The 24,078-nt window shown below is 38.8% G+C and overlaps 1 protein-coding gene across 2 annotated transcripts in view; it reads left to right on the forward strand.

Moving 5' to 3' along the window:
* The window catches only part of BLMH (bleomycin hydrolase), a 43,145-nt gene extending 19,378 nt beyond the window's left edge, over window positions 1-23,767 (forward strand). For both annotated transcript variants that reach the window (XM_008584164.1, XM_008584163.1), the window contains exons 7-12: window positions 1,555-1,710; window positions 2,543-2,701; window positions 2,817-2,884; window positions 4,198-4,315; window positions 7,642-7,711; window positions 22,782-23,767. In XM_008584164.1, the coding sequence (XP_008582386.1) occupies window positions 1,555-1,710; window positions 2,543-2,701; window positions 2,817-2,884; window positions 4,198-4,315; window positions 7,642-7,711; window positions 22,782-22,933 (723 nt within the window). In that variant the 3' untranslated portion in view covers window positions 22,934-23,767. The remainder of the gene's footprint in view (window positions 1-1,554; window positions 1,711-2,542; window positions 2,702-2,816; window positions 2,885-4,197; window positions 4,316-7,641; window positions 7,712-22,781) is intronic.
* The last annotated feature ends 311 nt before the right edge of the window (window positions 23,768-24,078 follow it).

The raw sequence follows: 24,078 nt of genomic DNA on the forward strand, positions 1-24,078 counted from the left end.
AAAATGCATGTTATACCTAAGTTAAAAAAGTAAGAAAAAAAAATTAGGTTTTGCAGTTTGGATTTGTTTTGTGAGGTAATAGGGAAACATTATTGGATCTTCAGCAGGGAAGTGACTCGAAGAAAATGGTCCTTCTGAAATTATTCATCCTGTGGTGATGTGGAGAATGGAATAATGTTCAGGTCAGCTGGTATATCCAGATCATGTGCCCAGCACTGTGCTAGATGCTGTAGGGGACACAAAATATCCATGATCTGGTTCTTATCCGTAAGAAGTTTATAATCTTTTGTAGGAAACAAGTTATATGAAACCCAGAAAGTTGCAGTAAATGCTAAATTTATGGTGTTTCAGAAACAGCGTTGAAGTCAGACCTGAGTTCAAATCTCAATTCTGCCAATTACTGGCTTTGTGGCTTCAGACAAGCTATTTATTTCCCTGAACTTTCATTTCCTTATCTGTAAAATGGGAATAATATCTACCACCTTTGTTGAGAGTACTAAGAGATATGATAGTCAAAAATTATAGCACAGCACAGCAGACATTCAGTAAATGTTCCCTTTTTAAAGCCTGTAGCGAGGAAGCATACATTTTTTTTTTTATCGACAGCATGTGACCTCAGTTCATATCATGGTCTGCTACTTACTGGCTATGTGACCTTAAGTAGGCTACTAAATTTCTTTGAGTCTCAATCTCTTCTGAAAAAGGGATAACACAAAATAAGCACACTTAATAAATATAAGAGCCATTTCTCTTTAATGTAATAGAGTATACAAATGTGTGTACAAGTAACATAGGTAATAAGTGATGAGACTGGATCAAGGTAGTGACTGTGGAGTGGGGAAAGAAGAGGCAGATCCTAGTGCTATGTTTTTTTAACAACATAAGGAAATTTGATATAGAAGAGAAAGTACTTTCTGTATTCTGACCATGTACAAGGTATATCTCTTTATACTTCTATTTTTGTCTTTCTATAAAATGAAAATAATATAAAATATATCCTTGGATTGTAATGATGTTAGCTTGAAAGTGTTGTGACATCATTAAAAAATGTGTTGTTATCTCACAACCCAAAACATGGTGCTGTACTGCTAAAAGTTACTCCTAATAATAATTTTAACAGGCATTGCCATCTAAGCTCCAACTAAAAGTTAATGACTTTTCTATCACAATAAGGGAAGGAAATCCATTTATAAAATATGTCATTATTTATCTCTTGAGAAATAATCAGCACAGCAACCCAGATCTTGTTGGGTATCAATAGTGGGCAGTTTTTTGGCTAAGGAAGTTTCATTTGCCAGACAAGTACTAAGCACTAAATATTAACATTTCAGAATTGCACTGTTCAAAGTGTTTATTTGAGAATGCACAAGTTGACTAATATCAAATCCTGAACATCAGCTTTCCAATTATTGGAGCAGTATTAGATTTCTTGTGAAATTTCTGGCTTGAATCTGGCCATTAATTTCTTTTGTTTCCCAAGCATGAGGAAAATGAAGTGGTAAAAAATAACACTACCACTAGCCATTGCTCATCTGTCTTCCTTCTCTCTTCCAGATATTCCGAGTGGTGTGCATCTGTTTGGGTAATCCACCAGAGACATTCACCTGGGAGTATCGAGACAAAGATAAAAATTATCAGAAGATTGGCCCCATAACACCCTTGGAATTTTATAGGGAACATGTCAAGCCACTCTTCAATATGGAAAATAAGGTTAGAGACTGGCTTTGGCAGCCGCCGACTGTTTACTTTCAAATACTTGTCTCTTTACTACAGGGAAGGATATAAGATTCCTGGGTTGACATGTATGGTCATCAAACTAGACACTTATCAAGATTTTCCCTTTCTCTGAAGTATTTCATGCTCCCAGTAAAGTTGGTCATGCTAAGATGTATCACCTTTCCCCAGTGTTCCTCTTCAGAGACTTTTCTAACTGTAGGCCAGCAGTCAGTTTAATTCCCACATGCTCCTCTGATTTGTGCCCAGAATCATACTTAGGTACAAAGAAAATGAAAGCATGGTGGGTGTTTCTTATAATGGATTCAGAGCACCTCTGTGCCATGGGCCCTCTGGGGACTCTCATTGAAGTAAACGGTTTCCCATCTGAGTTTGTCCCCCTCCCTTCAGATCTTCCTCATCTGTCAAGCAAGATGACCAGAGCCTTCTTCCTTTGGCTTCTGTACCCTCTCCCAAGCAAATGGCATCGCCATGTGTTGAGCCTGTCTTGTAGTGGTGGGCTCTTCATCTTGCCTAATTCAGTGCATGTAATTTTTCAGAATTAGTTTTGGGGAAGTTTTTGTCAGTAGGAAAATTAGGTAGATGCAGCTCCCAAATGTGTCCCTCTAATTAGAATATGCAGGGACCTCTGTCACATGTATTTTACCACCCTTTGTTTCTTTGTTATTTAACAGTGTGGCTATAGTGCTTATTCTTCTAGACAGAGGTGATGAGCTTGATGCAGACTTATGAACCTAGAGGAATGGTGTGTGTCTTACTTAACATTCCTGGTTTTGTGCTCTAATTGGCATGTTCTTGATCTCAATAGATTTGTTTAGTGAATGACCCTCGGCCCCAGCACAAGTACAACAAACTTTACACAGTGGACTACTTAAGCAATATGGTTGGAGGGAGAAAAACTCTATATAACAACCAGCCCATTGACCTTTTGAAAAAGATGGTTGCTGCTTCTATCAAAGATGGAGAGGTTGGTACTGTTTTTCTGTCTTCCACATTAGGGATAAAACATCTTCTTTAACTTCTTTGTTGTAATAAGAAGATTGGGTTTATGTTGACTTTCTTTATCTTTCTTCTATTTCTAGGCTGTGTGGTTTGGCTGTGATGTTGGAAAACACTTCAATGGCAAGATTGGCCTCAGTGACATGAATGTGTAAGTGCAAGAAATTCAAAATAGAAAGTCATTTGTGGGTTGTTGCTGTTAGATTGCACTCTTGGTACGAAGTGATTCTCCTGAGGTTCATCCAAAGATTAAGGTTGGCCTGAGGGTGGGTCTCTTTTCTTGCATCCTGCAGAGTTTGAGGGCTCATAGCAGAAACTCCACATATTTAAATTCTTTAACCTGGGAAACGAAGATCATACTTTATATTTGAGTAGAATTTGTTGGGTGTTCCTAAAAAGCCATCCTATATGAGAAAAACACTTTAAGAAATAATTACTTGTAAATCACCTTGGTGCATTTGGGTATGTAATGAAAGGTTTTCCAGAGCTCTTGTTTGCTATTTGATCCTTCTTAAACTGCTTATCTTGCTTTGGTGCCTTATGTATTTTTTTTTTTTTGTCTTTTTTCGTGTCTGGCAACGGATCGCAACCCTCAGTGTCGCGCCCGTACCAGACCGGGACCGGCAACGGGATCGCAACCCTCGGTGTTGCGCCCGCACCTCGCTCAGCCAGTGAGCGGGAACCGGTCTGTATGTGGGATCTGAACCCTCGGCGGGAGCGCTGCCGCACTCCCAAGCGGCGCACTGTAGCAGTGCGCCACCAGGCCGGCCCAGTGCCTTATGTATTTTTGTCTTTACGACAAGGAGGACTAATTTTGCTTCATACTTTAAAGCATTCCTCCTGGTCATTTATGACAATGAAGGTTCATTTGCAAACTGCATCATACAAGATTCCTTGACTGTTAAAATACACCATTTTAGGATTACTTATAAGTAAACGTTGCTTGTAGAAAGTTGAGTAAATATCTTGATAGTTAACAATAAGAGAAAAGAAATGTGCTAAAAGAGAATTAATGAGGTTTTTTTTAATTTTGAAAATATTCTTCAATATTTTAGGCATTATTTATTTAAATTTCACAGTTAGCAATGGTTTAAATGAGTTCAGAAACTGGTAATTCTACTAGCTTAAAAGAGACTTTTTTGTAAGAAGTTACTTCACAAACTTTTAAAATTATTTTTTAAAAAGTTTTTTGCCAAAATGACAATGCAAACATCTTGTTCAACTTTTGATTTGGTGAATTTGTTTAATCATTTCATGTTTTCCTGCATATGCTTTGACACATACAGAATGGAATCCCATTGATTCTTAATTTCTGTATGTGCCATATTCTTTCTGAAGAGTTACAGCTAGAGCCCATATTTACTTGAAGTTGTTGAGCCCCTTTAGTTTCTTCCGTTTACAACCAGAAGCCAGTTTTCCCCATGATTGTACTCCTTTTATTTTGTACTATCATTCTTTTTACAGCTACGACCATGAATTAGTGTTTGGTGTCTCCTTGAAGAACATGAATAAAGCTGAGAGGCTGACTTTTGGTGAGTCACTTATGACCCACGCCATGACCTTCACTGCTGTCTCAGAGAAGGTATGACTCTCAGCATGCCTGCTGCACTGTTTGCACAGATGGATCTACATTCTCCTGTAGACTGTTTATCCAACAAAGCTTCATTCATAGTGTATATGATTTCTATTAAAAGGTAGCTTCCAAGTAAGACATTATACTGTGTCACTTGGGGTTTGGCTGCATTCTCAGAGGTAATAAATAGGAACTTTCCATGAGGAGCAGAATTTGGGTCAGCAGGGAGTAAGGAAGTAAATGCTTTTCTATAACTTCAGAAAGTCTTGGTGGGAAGAGAGATCATTAAAGGAACTTGCAAGAAGGTAACTTCTATTTCATGAGGAATTAAAATGTGCCCTGAAAGTCTTCATATCTTGACCTATTTCAGATTTACCTCCCTTTCATTTGTCATTCAGATTCTTCTGCAATAAAATGTCAGTAACAGTAATTTTTGGACCCTGTGCCCATTACTGGATTTATGCAGAGCTTCAGGAAACTGGATGTCCTATTTATAGAATACAGTGTTGGAAACAACTGAAATGTTAGTTTTCACAAGTAAGGTCCCACTTGCAGGCTGTAGAATGGATGTTTCCCCCCCTGCGCTCAGGGATCATGAAGAAGAGAAGACTTTGAATTACTTTAATTTTTTACCACCACAGCAAAAATGTTCTCTTTCTAGCCGAATTACTGGAAGGGAAGTCACAGAATAAGTACTTTGTAGAAATTGTTTTAGAAAATAGTCTGATAGAGAACTGTTTTTGCTATTCTATTCACTAGATTTATGATCACTGAAACATTTAGAAATATCTTAGCATATCATTATGCCAATTTTCCTAACTAGCCTACCTAGAAGTCCTGATTTTTTGTACTCTCTAGGCAAAATTGCGAGTGGGATGGGGTTTTTTCTCTACCTTTCTCCCATCTCTTCTAGCTTTTTCACATGAAGGTGCCCTTTCAGCCCCAGAGCATCCCAAATCATTGTGCTCTCTACCCATACAAAACCTGATTTTAGGAAGGCTTAATTATTAATTACATTCATACTAATTACAGGACTAGGGCTTTAAGTAGTAGAACTCTAAGGTATTCTCAGTTTTGTGTAAGATCAGACACAATATGATGTAAAAAGTACCCTGAACTAATTATGCAGTCCTGTGTTGATATTCCTGATCCTCAGGTAGTTTTTATAAATAAATCTAAAAGTTGAGGTCTTTTTTGAACTATTTTTCTTATCATTCCATTCCTTGACATTCTCAGCTCTATAGTTAGCGAGACTCCCATACCAAGAAACAGATTAAGGGTTACTTAGAGGAACTTATGGAGTATAATTAGTATTACCTGTATATATCAGGAAAAGCCATTTCAGAGTAACAGAAGGTGATTTAAAAGTTTTATCACCCCATTTTAACAAAATTCTCACATTTGAATTATAAACAAAACAGTAAAATTAAGTGATAAGATATTTTAATAAGGGTGCCTTTTTGACATTAGAAGTGAAACAGGAGAAATTTTTCATGAATAAACTGAGTAATTTGTTCATATTTATGTTCATATTTACCTGCTATATTATAAAATTCAGTGGATTTATAAATAATTAAAGCTCCTTAAACTATATAGAGGGTTATTCTTTTTAAGAAAAACCTGTTGTAATTTCCAAGAGAAATTCAGCTTTTTATCATTTTTCATCTCTATTATAGAATAGTCCTATTTTTCAGAAGTAAAAATGATGTGTACTCCATGTCATCTTCTCTGGAACTTCCATTCTTTTATTGGCATGGTTTATTTCCTCAGGGACGTGGAGCTGCCTTACATGCTAATGGTATAAAGCAGAATTTATGTTATCATAACTGGAATTTTATATTGAAATTTTCCTCTTTCCTCCACTTAGTTTTTGACCACTAAAACTAATTTGAATTACATTTGATAAATGCATACTAGTAGCTATATTTCTGCCATATTCTTTCTTATTGCTGATTTCATGGAATTGTTATGAGGGAAGTCCAGGAGTTATCATTCTGTATTTATAGATGACCCAAAGAGAAACTTGATCTAGTTCATGCAGGAATTCATTGGCAAAGGAAAGAATAGGAAGTATTTTCAGACTTATAACAACAAGTACATAACTTTAGGTGATGCACATTCTAACAGTGATATTTAAGAGGGAAGTAAAGATGGACTACAATGGGGGGGAATAGAAAACCAAAACAGATGTTTAATATTCCACCTCCAGAATGTATAGTTTAATGACATGGTTTTGAATTTTTCTGGGGCTAAGATTAAGGGTTAGTACAGGTAAAGGTGTTTGAAACTTGTGGGTTTGTTTATTGGCTACTTTGGAAACTGAAAATTACTGAGATCCAAGAACACTGCCAAGAGTAGAATGTTCAGGTCAGCAGAGCCGAAGGGAACCAAATCCTGTGTAGATGAGACTCATCATGCAGTTATATGAAAGTGGGAGTTGACAGATGAAATCAGTAGGAGATAATACAGGGGTCAGTGCTTTTCTCATGCTACAAAGATTTAAGTTGTTTTGACATTAGCAAATGTCCTGAGTAGACATGAAAGAGAAGAGTCTTTTCCCAAATGGAGCCTTCCTCTTGTCTCTCTCTGTGTCTCTATAGTAAAGGCTATAAATGAAGGTTATGATGAGTATCACTGTCCCTTTAAGAAGGAGAAAATTGAGCTTATTTTATTAAGGAAGATAGAAGAGGGAGAACAGAACTGCCTGGATTTTGTTATGAAAATGGTCTTTTTACTTTTGCTTTGCCATTCAGTCTCTGTTGTATTAAATTCAATATTTGTATAACTGAATCAGTAAAAGAACACATTTGGAGAGTAGAGAGTATCATTACTTGGTTTTCCTAAGTAGAAAATCAGGCAGTATGATGAGAATGTATTTATTTTGTTTATTTATTTATTTAAAAAATTCTGACCAGGTCTTAGAATCATTCCTAAATAAATACAGTGGGATGCACTGCAAAGAATACTGATTGCTTAAAAGCAAGAGTCCTGGCTTCAAATGGTGTTCACTGTTTTTAGTAATTAATATATTTTGTTTTCCTTAGCCAAGTAGCATTTTTACATGCTTATTTTCTGTGTAGAATGGAATATAAAGGAGAAGATAGTATTTTTTGCTTTGTTAGCTTTATTGTATTTTCACCCCCCGAGATTCAAACTCCACTTCTGTTGGAGTATTCCTTCGATGACTGTAGGAAATACATGGACTGGATCATGTACCTCATGGCTGTGTAGAGCAAGCTCTTTATTCTGAGTGGCTGCAGAAGAGCTAAAGTTTCGTGACACCCCAACAGGGTAATCTGGTTTCAGACTATACACTCTCATCCACTTTTTTGCAGTATGATCAGGATGAAGTATTTGTGAAATGGAGAGTGGAGAATTCATGGGGTGAAGACCATGGCCACAAAGGTGAGCTTAATTTGGTAATACTAATTCCAAGTGACTGGGGTTCTGCTCTACATTCTTCCTCTCTGGGTAGAAAGCTGCTCTAATGTGGAGGATTTTTAGTAAGTGGTCCCATTGGCTAGATTATTCTACAGAAAAATCTGAGGATCTGGTTTGTCTCCAGCATTCCTGTCATCAGCGTGGTATGCCTGAACCCCCAGGTTGATTCTGAAACCAGTATTGCTGACATTTGTTCCAAACTGTGCTAACCCTGCTAGCCCTCTTTGTACCAGAACCACTTGGCCAATGAGAAGGCTGAGTGCCCTTTGCCAGTAAGTTTGCTGTATGCCATTTTCGTGTACTGCACCAGCACTCTAGAAAGTCAGGAGCCTTCTGAGTGGGAGAGTGGGAATGATAAAAAGCTTTCTTCAGGCATTTATTGGAGACTCCTTAGAAGTTGTGAAGCCTAAAGAGGAAAAAAACACTTTGGTTACCATTTAGAACTTTTTTATACAGACAAATCAAAACCCTGGCAGAGGTCATAAGTAAATTAAACAAAATAACACAGGTAATATATGAGTTATAGAAAAACTAAACAAACTAATAAAATAACATTGGTAATGTATGAGTTGTAGAAAATTTTTAAATATAGATAACAAGAAGAAGGAAATAAAAGTCTCAAATAATCTGACATCCCAGCCATCACCATTGATTAACAGGCTAGGAAATATTCTTGCAAGTTTTTGAGACCATACTTTTAAAGACTTAATAGTAGATAAAAGCCGTTTAAAGGAGATTTTGTGTTTTAATTTTTAGGCTTTCTAACCAAAAGTGGCAACTACCATTGCATATGTCTATGTGAGCATGTTATATGCATGGTGTTATGTGCTACTGGCATTTTGTAGGCATTTGGTAGCTAGCGCTTTCCAAGGGTTCATATTCCTTACTTTTAACCAATGGATTCTGGGTTGGAAAAACACATTAACCACAGCTTACTAGACTAGTTAAAAGGCTGAGGGAGTAGGTAGGGAAGCCAGAGAAGTGAAATGTACAGACACTTGGAACCAAAATTCAGCATACCTCTCACCCAACGGGAATCACCCACACATTTTCTTAAACAGAAAAGAAAGAAAAAAGAAAGCGGTGATCTTAACTCTTTGCTGTTACCTCCCTCTATGTTTAGAATAGTGATTTTCCAGCTATGTTCTTCAGAGCCCTAGGATTTCCATGGGTAAACGGTAGAAGAGAGAGTGTGGAGGTTTGGAAGTGAGCAGATTGGGCCTCTGTCACTCATATTTGAAAACTGCTGTCTTAAATTGCTTGTTAATCTGAGTTTTGAACTTGACAGGACTTTAGTATACTGACTGAGCAACACAGGCTGGTATGTGATAGCCAAAATCTGAAGGCCGTTTCATCTGTCATTCCAAGTCTTTTCATCTCCCCATGAAAATGATCATTGGTGGATTTTGCCTAACTGTCCCTAGGATCTCAGCTGCTCAGTGTTTATAGTAAACAAATACAAGTGCTGTGAGTGCCCTTCTCTTCATCGTCACATAGTCATATCTCTCCCTTCTGTGATTTCTGTAATTGTTCTGTGATTACAGGAGTGCTTGTTAAATTAACTACTATGAATTAGAGTACAACATTTTTAGGTAATTTCCTGTAAGATGAATTTCTTTTTAAGACAAATACACATTGGGGTCAGGTAGAGAAGGCTTTAAACCTCAACAAAGCTAGCAGAAAGATTAAAAATAACTCACAACTTAGTTGTATCCGTAAATTGGCCGTAGTTAAGAAATGAATGCTTGGTCTTAAATTAGAAGATCTGATTATCTGTAGCAAACATAAGTTACTGAGTTAAAATTGTTTTTCCATTGTTTCAGATGAACTTCTGTATCTTCTGTTTCATTTCTGGTCTAATTTGGTCCCTTTAATTAGGTTTCTGCATAGGTTAACATATGGGAAAAGAACTAAAGTTACGGTTTGTTTAGATGAGCCTGAATCTGTCGGCTTCCTTTTTTGATATTTTTCCATCAGTAACAGTCACTGAGTTTTCAGATAGTAGTGATATCCATTTAAGAGAGGATAAACACTTATAAAGTCAAGAGAATGCACTGTGTTTTGTGTAGTGTGAGTTACTGTCTGTATTAATCTGGAACCTAAATATGTACTCTTAAAGAGGATTCTGGGCCAGTTTGCTTTTTCTTTTTTTTTTTTCTATTCAGCTATTCCTACTCAGTAAAAGTTTTGCTTCTGCTGACTTACTCATTCCATTATTCTGTTGAGAGAACTGGGGTCTTGATCCCTGTAATCTGCCTATAATCCTTTCCAGTGAAACCTGCAACTATCTAGTAAAGATTAAACTAACTTTTTTGTTGTTCTCAAATAACTGAAATGCCTAAGATTATGCAGAGCAAAACTTTTCGGTAGAGAGCCAAAAGATAAGAAACTGAACTCGAGTGGGGATAGGGAATAGTTCATTCAAAGCCAAAATAAATTATTCTGTGTATTTCTTGCTAATGTTCTTTCTGATATAACAGGATGGAAGGAAAGAAAACGTGATCTAATTTAATTGATACATTTGGCCCAACCTCAGGAGAGCACGTAGTATGTTATGTTGGCGATGTGTGTTTACCCCAGCAGGGCCCTCCTGTCTGCCATCCTTCCTGGTGGGCATTGGCTGGCATGTCTGAGGCAGGATCTCTGTTTGTGCTCTCTCAGGAGACATGACAATTTTAAACAGCATTTTGTTTCTGTAGATAACATTGTTAACAGTTTGTTACAATTCCCTCTGGGATTTCTGCCTGTTAAGATTGATGTTTCTGAAAAAGCAGTGTTGATAATAGGAGCTGGAGGTAAACAGAGCAGATACCTGGGCATGCTGCCCTTGCCCTCTGCCCAGTTCTGGCTTTGGTCTTCCCCATTGGTCATGTTTATGGCCCTTCCTGCCCAGAGGCTGTTATGTAAATCATATATTACCTGACTGTTTAACAAAATGGACAGAGGATCCTTCTGACCAGGAGACACATAAATGGAGAAATTAGTTCTTACTGTACCCATTGGGTAACTTCATGTTGGTGAATTCTGGTATTCATAGTCAGCTGTACTAAAGATTGTACGCATATCTAACATGTATACCAACATGGTGTTTTCTCCCCTGCTTCTTAAAATACTTGACTATGCATTTTGTATCTTGGTTGCCTATAATATCAGAAATGGATTTCATAATTAGATGAGAGAACAGATTTGGGGATTTGTTGTGTTATCTTTCATTTTGAAAAGCTGATAGAGTAAAATACTTTGTAAATATTTAAGAATTTAAAATAGAGGAAATAGCCTTTGGTTCTTCTCATTCTTGGTCAGAAATTTATCTGAGAAGAGCGTAATCTTTAAACCAAAGTGACCTGCAGGTCCTCTAGCTAATTAAGTAAGTGATAGTGCCAGAATTATAACCCAGACAGTCTGACACTAGAGCCAGTTTTCTTAACCAGTAAGCTGTTTTCTTTCAAATTCTGTGTTCTAGTAGTATTTAGACTACTCATGGAAATAACGGATCAATTCATGATCATTGGTGACCATAAATAGTGGCTGAGGGGACATAAAACTATATAAAAGATCTAGAGATGTCATGTGAATGTCTGACGTCAGGAGAAAAGGTCCCTAGAGCATCATTTGTAGGTGGGTATCAGAAGAAGGGGAGTTGGGAGAATAGGGCTTCTTGTAAGGGTTTGTGTTTAATGTTAGCACTTTGTGGGTTGGGAAAGGAAGAAACTGGATATAGCCACCCCAAAATTCCCCTGAATTATTTTGTCCATGCTGCTTTTATAACAAGGTGTTCTGGTTTTTCTAAACTTTTTATCATGGACAATTTCACACATATATAAAGTAAACAGAATAGTAATAAGGAACCCCCCATGTGCCTATTGCCCAGCTTCAATAGTTTCAACATGCATATAACAAAGTGTTTTTGATAGTATTCATTTAAATTCTTGGATAGTCTCTCTAATGAACCAGTCTTATTATGGAACGTCACTTCTTTGTTATTGGTTTACTTAGTCATGAGATTGTATTCCAGTTTTAAAGCCTGAAACAGGAGAACTCTGAATGTGGAATTATCATAAGATAGTTCTTAATGCTTGTTTAGTCTAGTTTCTCAAAATGCTAAGAAACACAACTTTTAAGTGAGGGTGGGAGATATTATTTCCTAATTCCGCAATGTTTATTGAAGAAAAATGTTATCTTTTTAAGATTCTGGCTTTCCTAGTTTTAATTTTGGACCAAGATGAGTTTTTTTTTTTTTGTCTTTTATCTTTTTCCATGTCCGGCAACGGATCGCAACCCTCAGTGTTGCCCCCGTACCGGACCGGGGACCGGCAACGGGATCGCAACCCTCGGTGTTGCTCCCGCGCCTCGCTCAGCCAGTGAGCGGGAACCGGTCTGCATGTGGGATCCGAACCCTCGGGCGGGAGCGCCGCCGCACTTCCCAAGCGGCGCACTTATCCAGTGCGCCACCGGGCCGGCCCCCAAGATGAGTTTTTCATTTTTCAAATTGTTTTTGTGCTTTTCAGATACATTTATAATTGTTTTTTTTTTTTTTTTTCCCTTTTTGTCTTTTTTCATGTCCGGCAACAGATTGCAACCCTCAGTGTTGCGCCCGTACTGGACCGGGACCGGCAACGGGATCGCAACCCTTGGTGCTGCTCCCGTGCCTTGCTCAGCCAGTGAGCGGGAACCGGTCTGTATGTGGGATCCGAACCCTCGGCAGGAGCGCCGCTGCGCTCCCAAGCGGCGCACTGTAGCAGTGCGCCACCGGGCCGGCCCATTTATAATTGTTTTTAACCCACATTTTTTTACCTTTTCTTACAAATGAGTCTCTCTGTTCCTGAATTTATTTTAGTAAAATTTTCAGACTTCCTCCTAAAAAGGAGCCTCTTGATTTCAGTAAAAGAGACTTTGGCATGTTAGAGATTAATCTGGGAAGAAATTTATGTGGCTGATTCAGATAATATCTGGGTTTCTGCTGCTTCCTAAAAACCAACATTGTGGTGTTTAATTGCCTCACCAGCCAGACTACCATGTGTGATTTTGGAGACAGTATGTCCAAAGCTGGGTACAAAACTCTTCATATTCCTCATATAATGTTATATTGTGGAACTTGGTGAGTTAGAGGGAGACGGTTAATACTTAGTTCTTGAGTATAGATCCTGACAATAATTTAACTTGTGGTTTCACATTTCTTTATCTGTAACATGGATAGTTACTCTGTTTCCTTATGAGGTCCTACAGTTTGTCTATAGATAACCATAAAATGAAATAATGTATGAAAGCATTTTTCAAACTGTATACTGTTATATAAATCTAAAGAGTTTAATGAATATTCCATATTTCTGTCAGAGGTACTCAGGACATTCAGTTACATAGTATCTTGTTTCATAAGAATTCAAAGGAAGAGTAACTCAGGAAGTGAACATGGGTAATTATACCTATGTTTTGAGTGAAGAAACAGGAACTTATTGAGAGGTTTTGACTTATTCAGGTCATACAGGATCAGAGATAGAATTAGAATTCAGATCTCTTAATTTGACACAGGGAGCTTCCCTAAAAGTGTATATTATAAAAGACAATCAATTATTTGCAGGTCTGTTTGAGGTTCAGTTCTGGATTTCCAGCACAAATAATATAAATTACAGGCAATGTTACTTGCTGAAACAGGAGTAAATTATATAAGCTAAAAGCAGAGGTTTCTGATTTCCTGGAAAGGGGCAATATACAAATTAGTTATGTCACCTCAGAGGGTTTTCATGTCTTTCTAGGCTTGGGAAAAGTGCTGCTACCATCAAATCTGGATATTTGAGTTTTTTCAAAAGGACTTTTCATCACCCATCTTTGTTAACCAAATAGCCTGCATGACTTGGGCTAAAAAATAGAATATGTGAGTGGAAGAGAGGAAGCTTGTACTCTCTGGTTCACAAGTATCTCCTTGTCAAAGTGTGTAACTAGGAGAGACTACCATTGTGGGGGTGGGGACAGAGGCTTCTAACCTGCAACCAGCCATCAGCTTCAGGTCATAATTAATACAGATGCTCTTTGACTTATGATGGATTTATGTCCTGATAAACACATTGTAAGTTGAAAATACCTTAAATGTAAAATGCATTAAAAACACCTAACCTACCGAACATCATAGCTTAGCCTATCCAACCTTAAATATGCTCAGAACACTTATATTATCCTACAGTTGGACAAAATCATCTGACACAAACCTATTTTATAATAAAGTGTTGAATATCTTATGTAATTTATTGAATATTGTACTGAAAGTGAAAAACATAATGGTTGTATGGGTACTCAGTGTATCACTTACACATCATGATCAAGTCGAAAAATCGCAAGTTGAACCATCGTAAGTTTGGGACTGTCTATATGGAGTTTTGTGTGTATTATGCTTTCTTCTGTAGGGAGGATCTGTAATTTTTGCCACATTGTCTCTAACGTGCATTTGCTTTGGTTTGAGAAGGCTAGAGGTTAAACGCAGAATCTGGAGCTATACTCCTGAGTATGCATCCTGACTATCTCACCTATTGGCTCTGTAACCGTGGGCATGGCATTTAATCTCTCTGAGCCTCAGCTTTCTCATTTGTAAAATAGGGACAATAATTATACCTACCTCAGAGGCTTGTTGTGAGAACTGTACCAGGCTCAAAAATATTGGCCCTCTTTGCTACTGTTGCTGATGTTTTCGAGAGGCAAATGAGGGCAAGAGGAAGAGAACATAAAGCTCCCTAACCTTTCTATTCTAGAGGACGGCTGTCTAACTTGCCCCATGGTTCCAACTTCAGATCTCTAAAAACTCAGCTCCCTGGTGTGACCATCGTGCTCCATCACCAGTTTACTGGATGGATGACCTGTGGTGTGGGCTTAGTTTCGTGAGAGAAAGCAGTGGAGGTGAATAAACCTAGTGCTGAGGAAAAACCATTAGCAGTAGCCTCACCTCACATTTATTGATGGGATGCAAAGAACCGTGCAAGGCCATGGTGGAATGAATGTCTCTGACCCTCAGAGGGATTTATACTTATTTACCTGGGACACAGGAAGGAGATTTGAAGAGGGCTGTGATGTGACAGAAGTGACATTCGTGGTGTGCTCCTCAGACTGTAAGATAAAGGATAAATAGACCGAGAAAAGCAAAGAACGATGATTTCTCCAAGAAGGCAGATGACAGAGAAAGAGGAAGAAACAGAGAGGGCCCCCTGTGGTGGGGAGACAATGGGAAGATGTTAAAGCCGAGGTCATTGAAAAGAGTGAGGGGCTGGAGACACCACCTCAGAAGCTAAGGGACTAGATGCTGTTAGGGAGAGCATGATGGTCAATACCGGTACAGTAGAGCAGACAGAAAGTGTGTCAAGGGAAAAAGCTTTAGGGTTGGACTTAAAGGTAGTTTAAAAAACTTTAGGAGGAGTGGGGGTTTAAGTCCAACTGTCCTATTATGCCACATCAGCAGCAGTTTAGTACTTAATTCCTTCAAATGCTAGGTATGATGGGGGCGAGGGGCTTGCAGGTGGGACAACTGAGGATGTAAATCTTGCTCCATGCAGTGTTTGTAATTTATTATAAGAACAAATATGTAAAACATAAACACAAGAATAAGTGCAGAATAATATAGGGGATAAACTGCAACGGAAACGGTGAGTGACTGCGAGGGCTCCTTAGGGATTCTCTAAGGGTGAGTGGAGTTTTAGGAAGGATGTTTGGGCTGTGGCTTTTGTTGGAAGGGGAGGAGGAGGCCAGCTAGGGAAATGGTAGCTGAGAAGAGCAGCTCTTGGCATTTGAAGCTTTGGACAGGTCAGGAGAGTGAGGCCAAGAAATAATGTATCCTGCCATTTATGGAGCTTTTGAGGAATGACCAGAAAGCAGATTTTCATGAAACAAATTGGAATAATGATAGTTTTGGGGTCAGAGAGAGGTCATTGAGTTCAATAGGAAAACAGACTCATGGATGACATTTAAATTTGTGCTTTCCTCTCCTGGTCAAACGTCAGAGATGCCAGCAGAGTTGTATGTGCTCTCAGGTTTGCCTGGATTGTGCTCACTGGTTCAGGAAAAGGAGAAATCAGCTCCAAAGTGAAAAGTCTTCTGAGCTCCTTATTAGAGGGCACTTTCTCAGGATGTGTACACTTCTGCTGGCTGGACTTTGTTATGGTCTGATGGTTTAAAAAAATACAAACCACAAACCAAAACAACCCTTTTTTCCCTACCACATTTTCCACTGTGTGTTTTTCCTGGTATATTTATCAAGGAAATGGTACCTTCTCTAGTCTGTGTTTCTGAAAGTGTCCACAAGTAATATCTGGCTATAAGAGTGTCTTTTCTCTTATCAGCAAAAGGTTCACGAACATAAATGTGTCCTCACCACAAAGCTGGAAGTTTACTATGGAGGAAAAAGAGGTCTCTTCTCAGATCACTGTCCAAATGGCAGTCATAATTGGAAGTGGTTGTTTTGCTTCTCTTCCTCTGGCTTTTTTTTTTTAACATCCAGCCCATCCTGTTATCCATCCTTCTAAATATGTACACTGAGAGCACATGACATCTCTGATTTAAAGATACAAAATGCCTCTTAAATGAACCCTGCGAAAACTGGGTACCTGACTGTTGATGTGGGATTTGTGAGCAGACCAAGTTGGTTCCAGTTAGGTACCTGGGCTTTGTTAAATGCTGTGATCTGTTGCCGAAGCCATAACTACATGCCAAGTCTCCTTGCTGCTGAGCCCTGTGGAAAAAGACTGTAAATTTGAAGTTAAGACCTGGGTTTGATGCAGGGTTTACTTACTGGTTGTATGGCTTTAGACAACTAATGCCAACCCTACCTGCCTCATAGTGTTGATGTGAGGGTTAAAATCAAAACAAGGGCAGTGTATGTGAAATTGCATCGTGAAGTGTCAGCTTCCCACAGTGTTGTTTTGTGTGTGTGTGTGTGTGTGTGTGTGTTTTGTTTTCTAAAGTGTAATCCTTCTACTAGACTATAAATTTACATTGTTCCAAAATCAAAATACAAAAAGGTATATACAGAGGAATCTTGTTTCCATCTCTGTCACTCTCCATTCCATTTCCCCTCCTCCTCTTTTAGGTTACGATTTCTATTAGTTTCTAGTATATCTTTCCTTTTTTTAGTGCAAATATTGGTGAATATATTATTGCCTCCTTTTCTTACAGGTAGCATACCACATACCCTGCTCTGCACCTTGCTCTCACTTCACTTAACAGCATGTGTTGGAGGCATTTCCTTATCAGTACATTTCCACATCAGTACAGCTTTATTATTTTCCATTGTCTAGAGTACATAGTTCATTTAACCAGTTCCCTTACTAATGGACCTTGGCTTGTTTCCAGTCTTTTGCTATTATGAACAGTACTGCAATGAGTTAATGTACATGCAGTGCTTAGAACAGTGCCTGGCACATAGTAAGTGCTGAATAAGTATTAGTTATTATTGTGCATAAATACTTATTGTGCTATATAGCATGAAAGTACTATGTATCTGTAGGGTGAAGTCTCAGAAATAGCATTGCTTAATGAAGAGTATAAATGTATTTAATTTTTCTAGGTATTGCCAAATTCCATTCCATAGGGATTGTGTCATTTTGTATATTTACAACATACTCCATACAAATCTAAAATATTAGGGCATGCTTCATACATGTGGGTACCTAGCAGAAGTGGTTAACAAATTGTCATTACTTAATTATCTATTGAAATTGCCTGTGTTCCTAATTGGGGACTAGACTGTACGAAAACCTTAGTGAGTGATGGGGTTTTCATTGAGAGTTTCTAATGTTTTCTTACCACTTACCCTACTTTTTATCCTATTTATTTTTTCATTATGATAGCAGAAAAACATTTGTAAGCATAACACCAAAGTTAGAAACCAGAAAGTGGTGCTGTGGCCACCTTGACCTGTCAAGGGCAGTGCAACTGCCTGGGGATACAGGGTGCATAAAAAAAAAGAAAGAAACCAGAAAGGAAAAGATTGATAAAATTGACTTCATAAAACTAAAAATATTTGATACGCTAGAAAATACCATAAACTAAATTAGAAGGGAAATTACATAATAAGGAAAAAACGATTGTATCTAATATAAATATATAGTGGCACTGTTACTGATCATTAAGAAAGCGGCAAACAGTCCAATTAAAAATGGGCAGAGATCTCAAACAGGTACTTTACAAAAGAAAACTGTAAATAGCAAGCAAACAATTTTTTTTTTAAAAAGGTTCAAATTGGACCCAAAAAGAAAGTTGTTATTGATAACACCAAGGTCAAGGGTTCAGATCCCCTTACTGGCCAGCTGCCAAAAAAAAAAAAAAAGAAAGCTATTAATTAAGTATTGATGAGGATATGAGGATATTAAGTAGATAATTAGGATGTGTACAAAGATTTAGTTACAGAAATGTTTATAACAGTATTGTTTCTAAGCATGAAAAAACAATCTAGATTCCAACAATAGGGGATTGATTAAATACACTTTCATATAGATTTAACATTTAAAGATTATGATGTAGATATATGTATTTCTTTGTCGATACGGAAGGAGATTAATTGGAAAAGCAGCATGTGTGGTGCTTTATAATGAAAGAGTATGTATGATGTATTGTTTTTATGAAATGTATAGAGTCTGCCTATAGAAACTTTATCAAAAGGTGTATGTAAAATTTGAACAGGGCTTATCTCAAGGTGGTGGGATTGTAGGTGTTTTTTTTTTATTTATTTATTTATTTATTTATTTATTTATTTATTTATTTATTTATTTTTTTTGTCTTTTGTCTTTTTCCGTGTCCGGCAACGGATCGCAACCCTCAGTGTTGCCCCCGTACCGGACCGGGGACCGGCAACGGGATTGCAACCCTCGGTGTTGCTCCCGCTCCTCGCTCAGCCAGTGAGCGGGAACCGGTCTGTATGTGGGATCCAAACCCTCGGGCGGGAGCGCCGCCGCGCTTCCCAAGCGGCACACTATCCAGTGCGCCACTGGGTCGGCCCCGATTGTAGGTGTTTTTAAATTTATATTTGTTGTGTTCTCCTTCTCTTCCCCCTCTTTTCCTCCTCCTCTTTCTCCCATGTTTCCAAAATTTTGTGTAACGAGCATGAATTAGTCAGGTAAATTTTAAGGAGTCAAGAAACAATATGATATTTAAAAATTGGGGGGAGAAAATTACCTACCCCATGGCATAAATTGTCATTTTGTTATTGCTTTCCATGTTTTTTTTTAAATGTGCATCTATATTTGTAACACAGCTGTCATTTTATACAGGATATGCTATTTCAGTGTACTTTATCACAAACATTTTTCCATATTGCTACATAGTCTTTGCAACTTCATTTTAAATGACTAGTTAATGTCTTGTGAGGTAGTGTCTCACTATTTATTAGAAAGTTTGAAGTATGAGACAAGTGCCAGTGAGGTTTTTGCTTTCCCTTCTGGGAGCTTTTCTTCGTCCTTGACTTATGGCCATCTGGTGAAAGATTGGCAGTGACTTAATGAGGTCTTGGTAGTCAGGCTTCCTTAGGTCCGTGCTGCCAGACAGATCCGTCAGAGCAGAACAGACAACTTGGTTTTGTCTTCAATTTTTTTAAATGGCAAAATAATAATAATAATTAACCACAAATAGTTTGTTAGTGAGCTGAAATACTTCATAGAATAGAGACAACAAAAAATAAAATATTTTATGACAAAAAATATTTCAAAGGCATAAATGATAATATATTTGCCTCCTTATCTAGTCTGAGAAGTTTAAATCTTAGATCTCTGGTAGGATTTCAGAAAACTGTTTTCTCAGGTAAAGGTCTTCCTTCCCTTAAACTAAACCGTTTGAAGCTCTTCTGTTTCTGAGTGAATTTCTCCTAACCAGCCTACAGCTATACCCGCAGACACTCTTTTTTCTTTACATACTGATCTTGCTCTTTCTCTTACAAAATACAGAAACATTGCCAGTTTGTTTGTTCACTTATTTTATGTCTTTCTTATTGCATGTAAACAATACATTAACGTTTAAACAAAATTTAATATCACCTTAGTTCCTAAAGCCAACTTTCTTTATCCATTTATCTATTTGTTTTCCTGAATGTAAACTTGGGGATCCCTGGAGCAGGTTTTCACTTTTTTTTCTTTTCCTTTTCCTTGGGGAACGACTGTTTCTAATGGCCAGAGCTTAAGGGCTGGGAGCTGCAACTCTCCTCAAATCAAAATGGCCACCTGAATCCTGCCTGAGCTGATGCTTTGCTGCTCCTACACAGCACTCCCTTGGGTTTCAGACACAGTGATCCTAATCTTGGAGTCAGTCAAACTCCAAGACACGCAGTGTCAACAGTTACAGCAGCCGCAAGTTCAGTATCTACTCAGGGTGCAATTACTTGGCAGCCATCTAGACTGTGAGATTTTTGTGGGCCCCAAAGAACTCAATATCCTGAAGAGAGAGACTAATCAAGGCAGGTCTTCTTGGCAGGGACATTGAAAGGGTGGAACACGATTGATAGGAATTTTAATTTGTGAGGACTTAATCTGATCTCCTGCTTTTGGAACAAGATAGTGAAGATGTACTTACTGTCCATTTTCTCTGGGCATTCTTTGAAGGTTCATTTGATTGTATGGTGATAGTATTGTTATAAGGACACAGGACTTTATTACATGAATATGCCTTTATCCTTCACCTGCCTCACTGCCCAGATCTACTCTAAGGACTTATTCAGCCTGCATTGTAAGGGGAAGGATGACTAATGTCTCAAATGCTGTGGTGTTTAGTATAGTAGTCTGGTCTCCTGCTCCTGAAGGCTCCTTTTTGGGAAGGCAGATGCTCAGCTTCTCAGGAAGCACGCACTTAGGATGCAGCAAAAAATGGTACTGGTCGTCGGCCCTTCAGCTGACAAAGCTTTGGTTGCTAGAACTTGGTGGCACTAGTGTAGGTGATGGTAAGGGACAGTTCCTGACTGACTGACAGAAACCAAGACAGGGATTTCAGAGTGTATAGTCAAGATAGGAACCAGAGGTGACTCAGGCTACAGCATTCATCTGTGCATTCCTTTCCTCTGTACCTATTGAGAAAAGGAGCACTGGATCTGGAGGCTGGCTCATCAGGGGGCAAGGATGCGTTCCCTTATGTACCCAACTTGGCCAGAGCCCGCAGGCACTTTTTCAGGGCATTTTCTTCTGAGGGTAAACATGCTGTGCCACATCAGGATGAGCAGTCTTTGACTTCTGTCAGAGATGAAAAGCTAAATTAGGCATAGGTGATCTCACCAAGGCAATTGTGTTTTCAGGCTAAATAATGTCCCCTGTCACACCATTTAGCTTACAAAATTAGACTTACCCACCATGTTGCCTTTTAATTTTTTAAGTCAGCCTTGCCTTAAGAGCAGTGGTTCTCAAAGTGTGGTCTGAGAACCCCAGTGGGTCCCTGGGCTCCTTTTAGGGGGTCTGCAAGGTCTCGCCTTCTCCAACAACATCTGTGTGAGGTTGGATTTTCTTTATCCACTTCAACCCAAACAACATAGCGCAACAGATTAAACACAGGCACAGGCACAAGAATTTAGCTGTCTTCTACAAAGCCAGATATTAAAATGTAAAACAATGCCACTTTTCAAACTAAAAAGTTTTTTGTTTTGGAGAATATGATTATTTTTTCTTAAAAAATACATTATTTATATTTATATTTTAATTGAATTAATATATTTTAACTTTCTGTTTTAATTTCTAGTACAATAAATATCGATAGGTATAACCCACATAAACAACTTTTTGGGGTCTTTGACAATTTTAAGAGTATAAAGCGATAAGGCCGAGAAGTTTAAGAATTGCTGCACTAGTGGACCCTCTTGGGAGAAACATCTACATCTTTCTTTCTCTTGGTCCTATATAGTGGGAAATCATATAGCACAGACCTAAGTTTATATGAACATTTTCAGAAAAAAGTGGCTCCAGTGTCTCGTATATAGCAGGTGTCACATACAGTATGATGATGATGATGGTGGTGATTGCTAGTTCCAGTGAGTCCTTGGATGTGTATGTGCATGTAGGACTCCTGTGTAGGCACATATTTTTGTAGTCTATGTTCTCTCCCTGGCCCAGTAACCCATTTTTGTTTTAATACATACACTTTAGTCCCTCACTTTAACTTTGCTCTTCGTATTAGCAATGGCTTAGGTAAAACATTTTTTCCCAGTTAAGTGTATTGGAAATATGTTTCTGAAGGGGAATTTGTGTTGCTCTAGTGGAGTCTGAGATACAGGTTAACCTTCCTAATGGGAAGAGGCAGGTTAGTAGGATGGATACCTGGTACACCTTTTCTCTCAGCTGAGCTTTTAACCTGGAGCTTTAGTGCATGGTTGCCTCTGTACAGTCCTACCCACTAGAGAGATCCATAAATCCCAGGACCTTACTGAGGAAGACAGGGAGAGCAGCTGTCTCAGTCTTCCAGTTCTGCCTGATCTGTGTCGCAGATTTCCTCCTAGGGGAGTGAGGACTGTATGCTCATTCGAATCACACAGTGTCATCTGCAATTAAGAAGCTACCCGGGAGTGATGACATGGCCCCATCAAGGTGCCTGTAGCTGCTTAGCTGGTTGTTGTAGGAATCTATGATAGAGAGGAAGGGAGAACAGCCAGTGATGCTGAGAGGGTGGATAGGGTAAGAATGGAACTGGTGTGCTTGCCCTTCTGACCCTAGAGATGAATCCTCTCGGTGTGGCTGTATGAACAAGAAACATTTCCACCTACCTGCTAATGTCATCACTCACTGTCAGCAAGGCAGCTGAGCAAAGGAGCAGCAGCACAGGCCCAGCTCTGAACCTCACCCATGTGACCTGGGGCACATCACTTAGTTGTCCGAGCCCCAATTTTTTAATTGGTAAAAATATAACTAGTTAATGCCTGTCCTGTCTGCTTCACAGAATTGCTAATAACATTTAGATTAAATGAGATTACAGATGGGAAAGCTGAAACACATGTACAAATATAAGTTTTGTAAAAGGATTTTTAATAGTACAAATAGGGTTTTGGCTCTTTGCCCTTTGCCCTCTGGACTCATGAGGCTTCTGTTCTTTTCTCCAGGTTACCTGTGCATGACAGATGAGTGGTTCTCTGAGTATGTCTACGAAGTGGTGGTGGACAGGAAGCATGTCCCCGAAGAGGTGCTAGCTGTATTAGAGCAGGAGCCCATTGTCCTGCCAGCATGGGACCCCATGGGGGCTTTGGCTGAGTGATATTGCCTCCAGCTCTTTCCTCCTCCCATGGGACCTGAAGTAGCTGCAAAAGACAGATCCAGGGATGGAAGCCAAAGTTATGCAGGTGACTGTGTGTTCCCACCGGACACAGTCAGACTCTTGGATTTCCAGTCTCCTCCAGGAACCTCTTCGGGGAACTGTGCTTTGTGCTGAAACAAAATATTCTTAAAGAAAAAAAAAAAAAAAAAAAGGAAAGATCAGGTCATACTATCTACTCTACTCATCTCCAACAGCTCAGGATCTCTTAAGCATTTTAATCAGATGTAATTGTTTGTCTTAACTTGTTGAAAAGGTTTGATTCAGTGTCTGTTTTAGTAAGACAGGAGAGGATGAGCAATTAGGTGTATGGAGAGAAAATGGACCTAATGCTCCTTGTTCCTAGAGTAGAGTTGGGGGAGGGTTACCTAAGATTTGAGCTCTCAAAACTGCATGCTGCCTGACAGTATTGCTGTCCTTCTTAGATGGCAGTCACTGAATTCAGTTTTTTTAAAAGTAATTTCATGTGCCTCTGATAGCCCAAGAATAGGAGGTTGATCGAGTCTGACATGATTCCTTCCTGTTGTTCTGAACTGTGGGGAGCACAGCTCTACTTGAGTCAGGTTTAAGTAGAGGCTTAGAGAAAGTTGGGTGAGAGAACAACCAAAACCTTATCATTGATCTCATTTATAATCATTAGGGGGATCGCTAGCCAAATGGTTTAATTTCTGCCTCTGGAATTGGGGGTTGGGTGGGCAGGAAACAGTGATATTCATTCTTTCTGACAACTAGATGGTGCTGAGAAGCTTTTGAATAAAATACTTTGCTAAATGAAAATAAGTGGGCTTATTTGATCTGTCTAGAAGGTGTTTATTTAGCTACAAAGGAAAGCAGCCAGGTGACTCATGTTTTTCAAAGTGAAAAATCGGAAGAGGGCTTCCCTGCTTTAGCATCTCTGCAGGATATATGATCCTTCCAGCCTGCACTGACCCTCACTGGCTTCTGCAAAGGGCTTCCAGACATCAGACTGAAGAAGGCCTGTGTCGCTGCCACTTAACATTCTTCCACCTAGATCTAGGATCTCTACAAAGGTGAGAAGTGAGGATGTATTAGGCCCAGCCTTAGAATGGGCTGGCCAGCATGTATTT

This window comes from Galeopterus variegatus, unplaced genomic scaffold (assembly GCF_000696425.1).
Source record: "Galeopterus variegatus unplaced genomic scaffold, G_variegatus-3.0.2 Scaffold3163, whole genome shotgun sequence".
Lineage (NCBI taxonomy): Eukaryota > Metazoa > Chordata > Mammalia > Dermoptera > Cynocephalidae > Galeopterus > Galeopterus variegatus.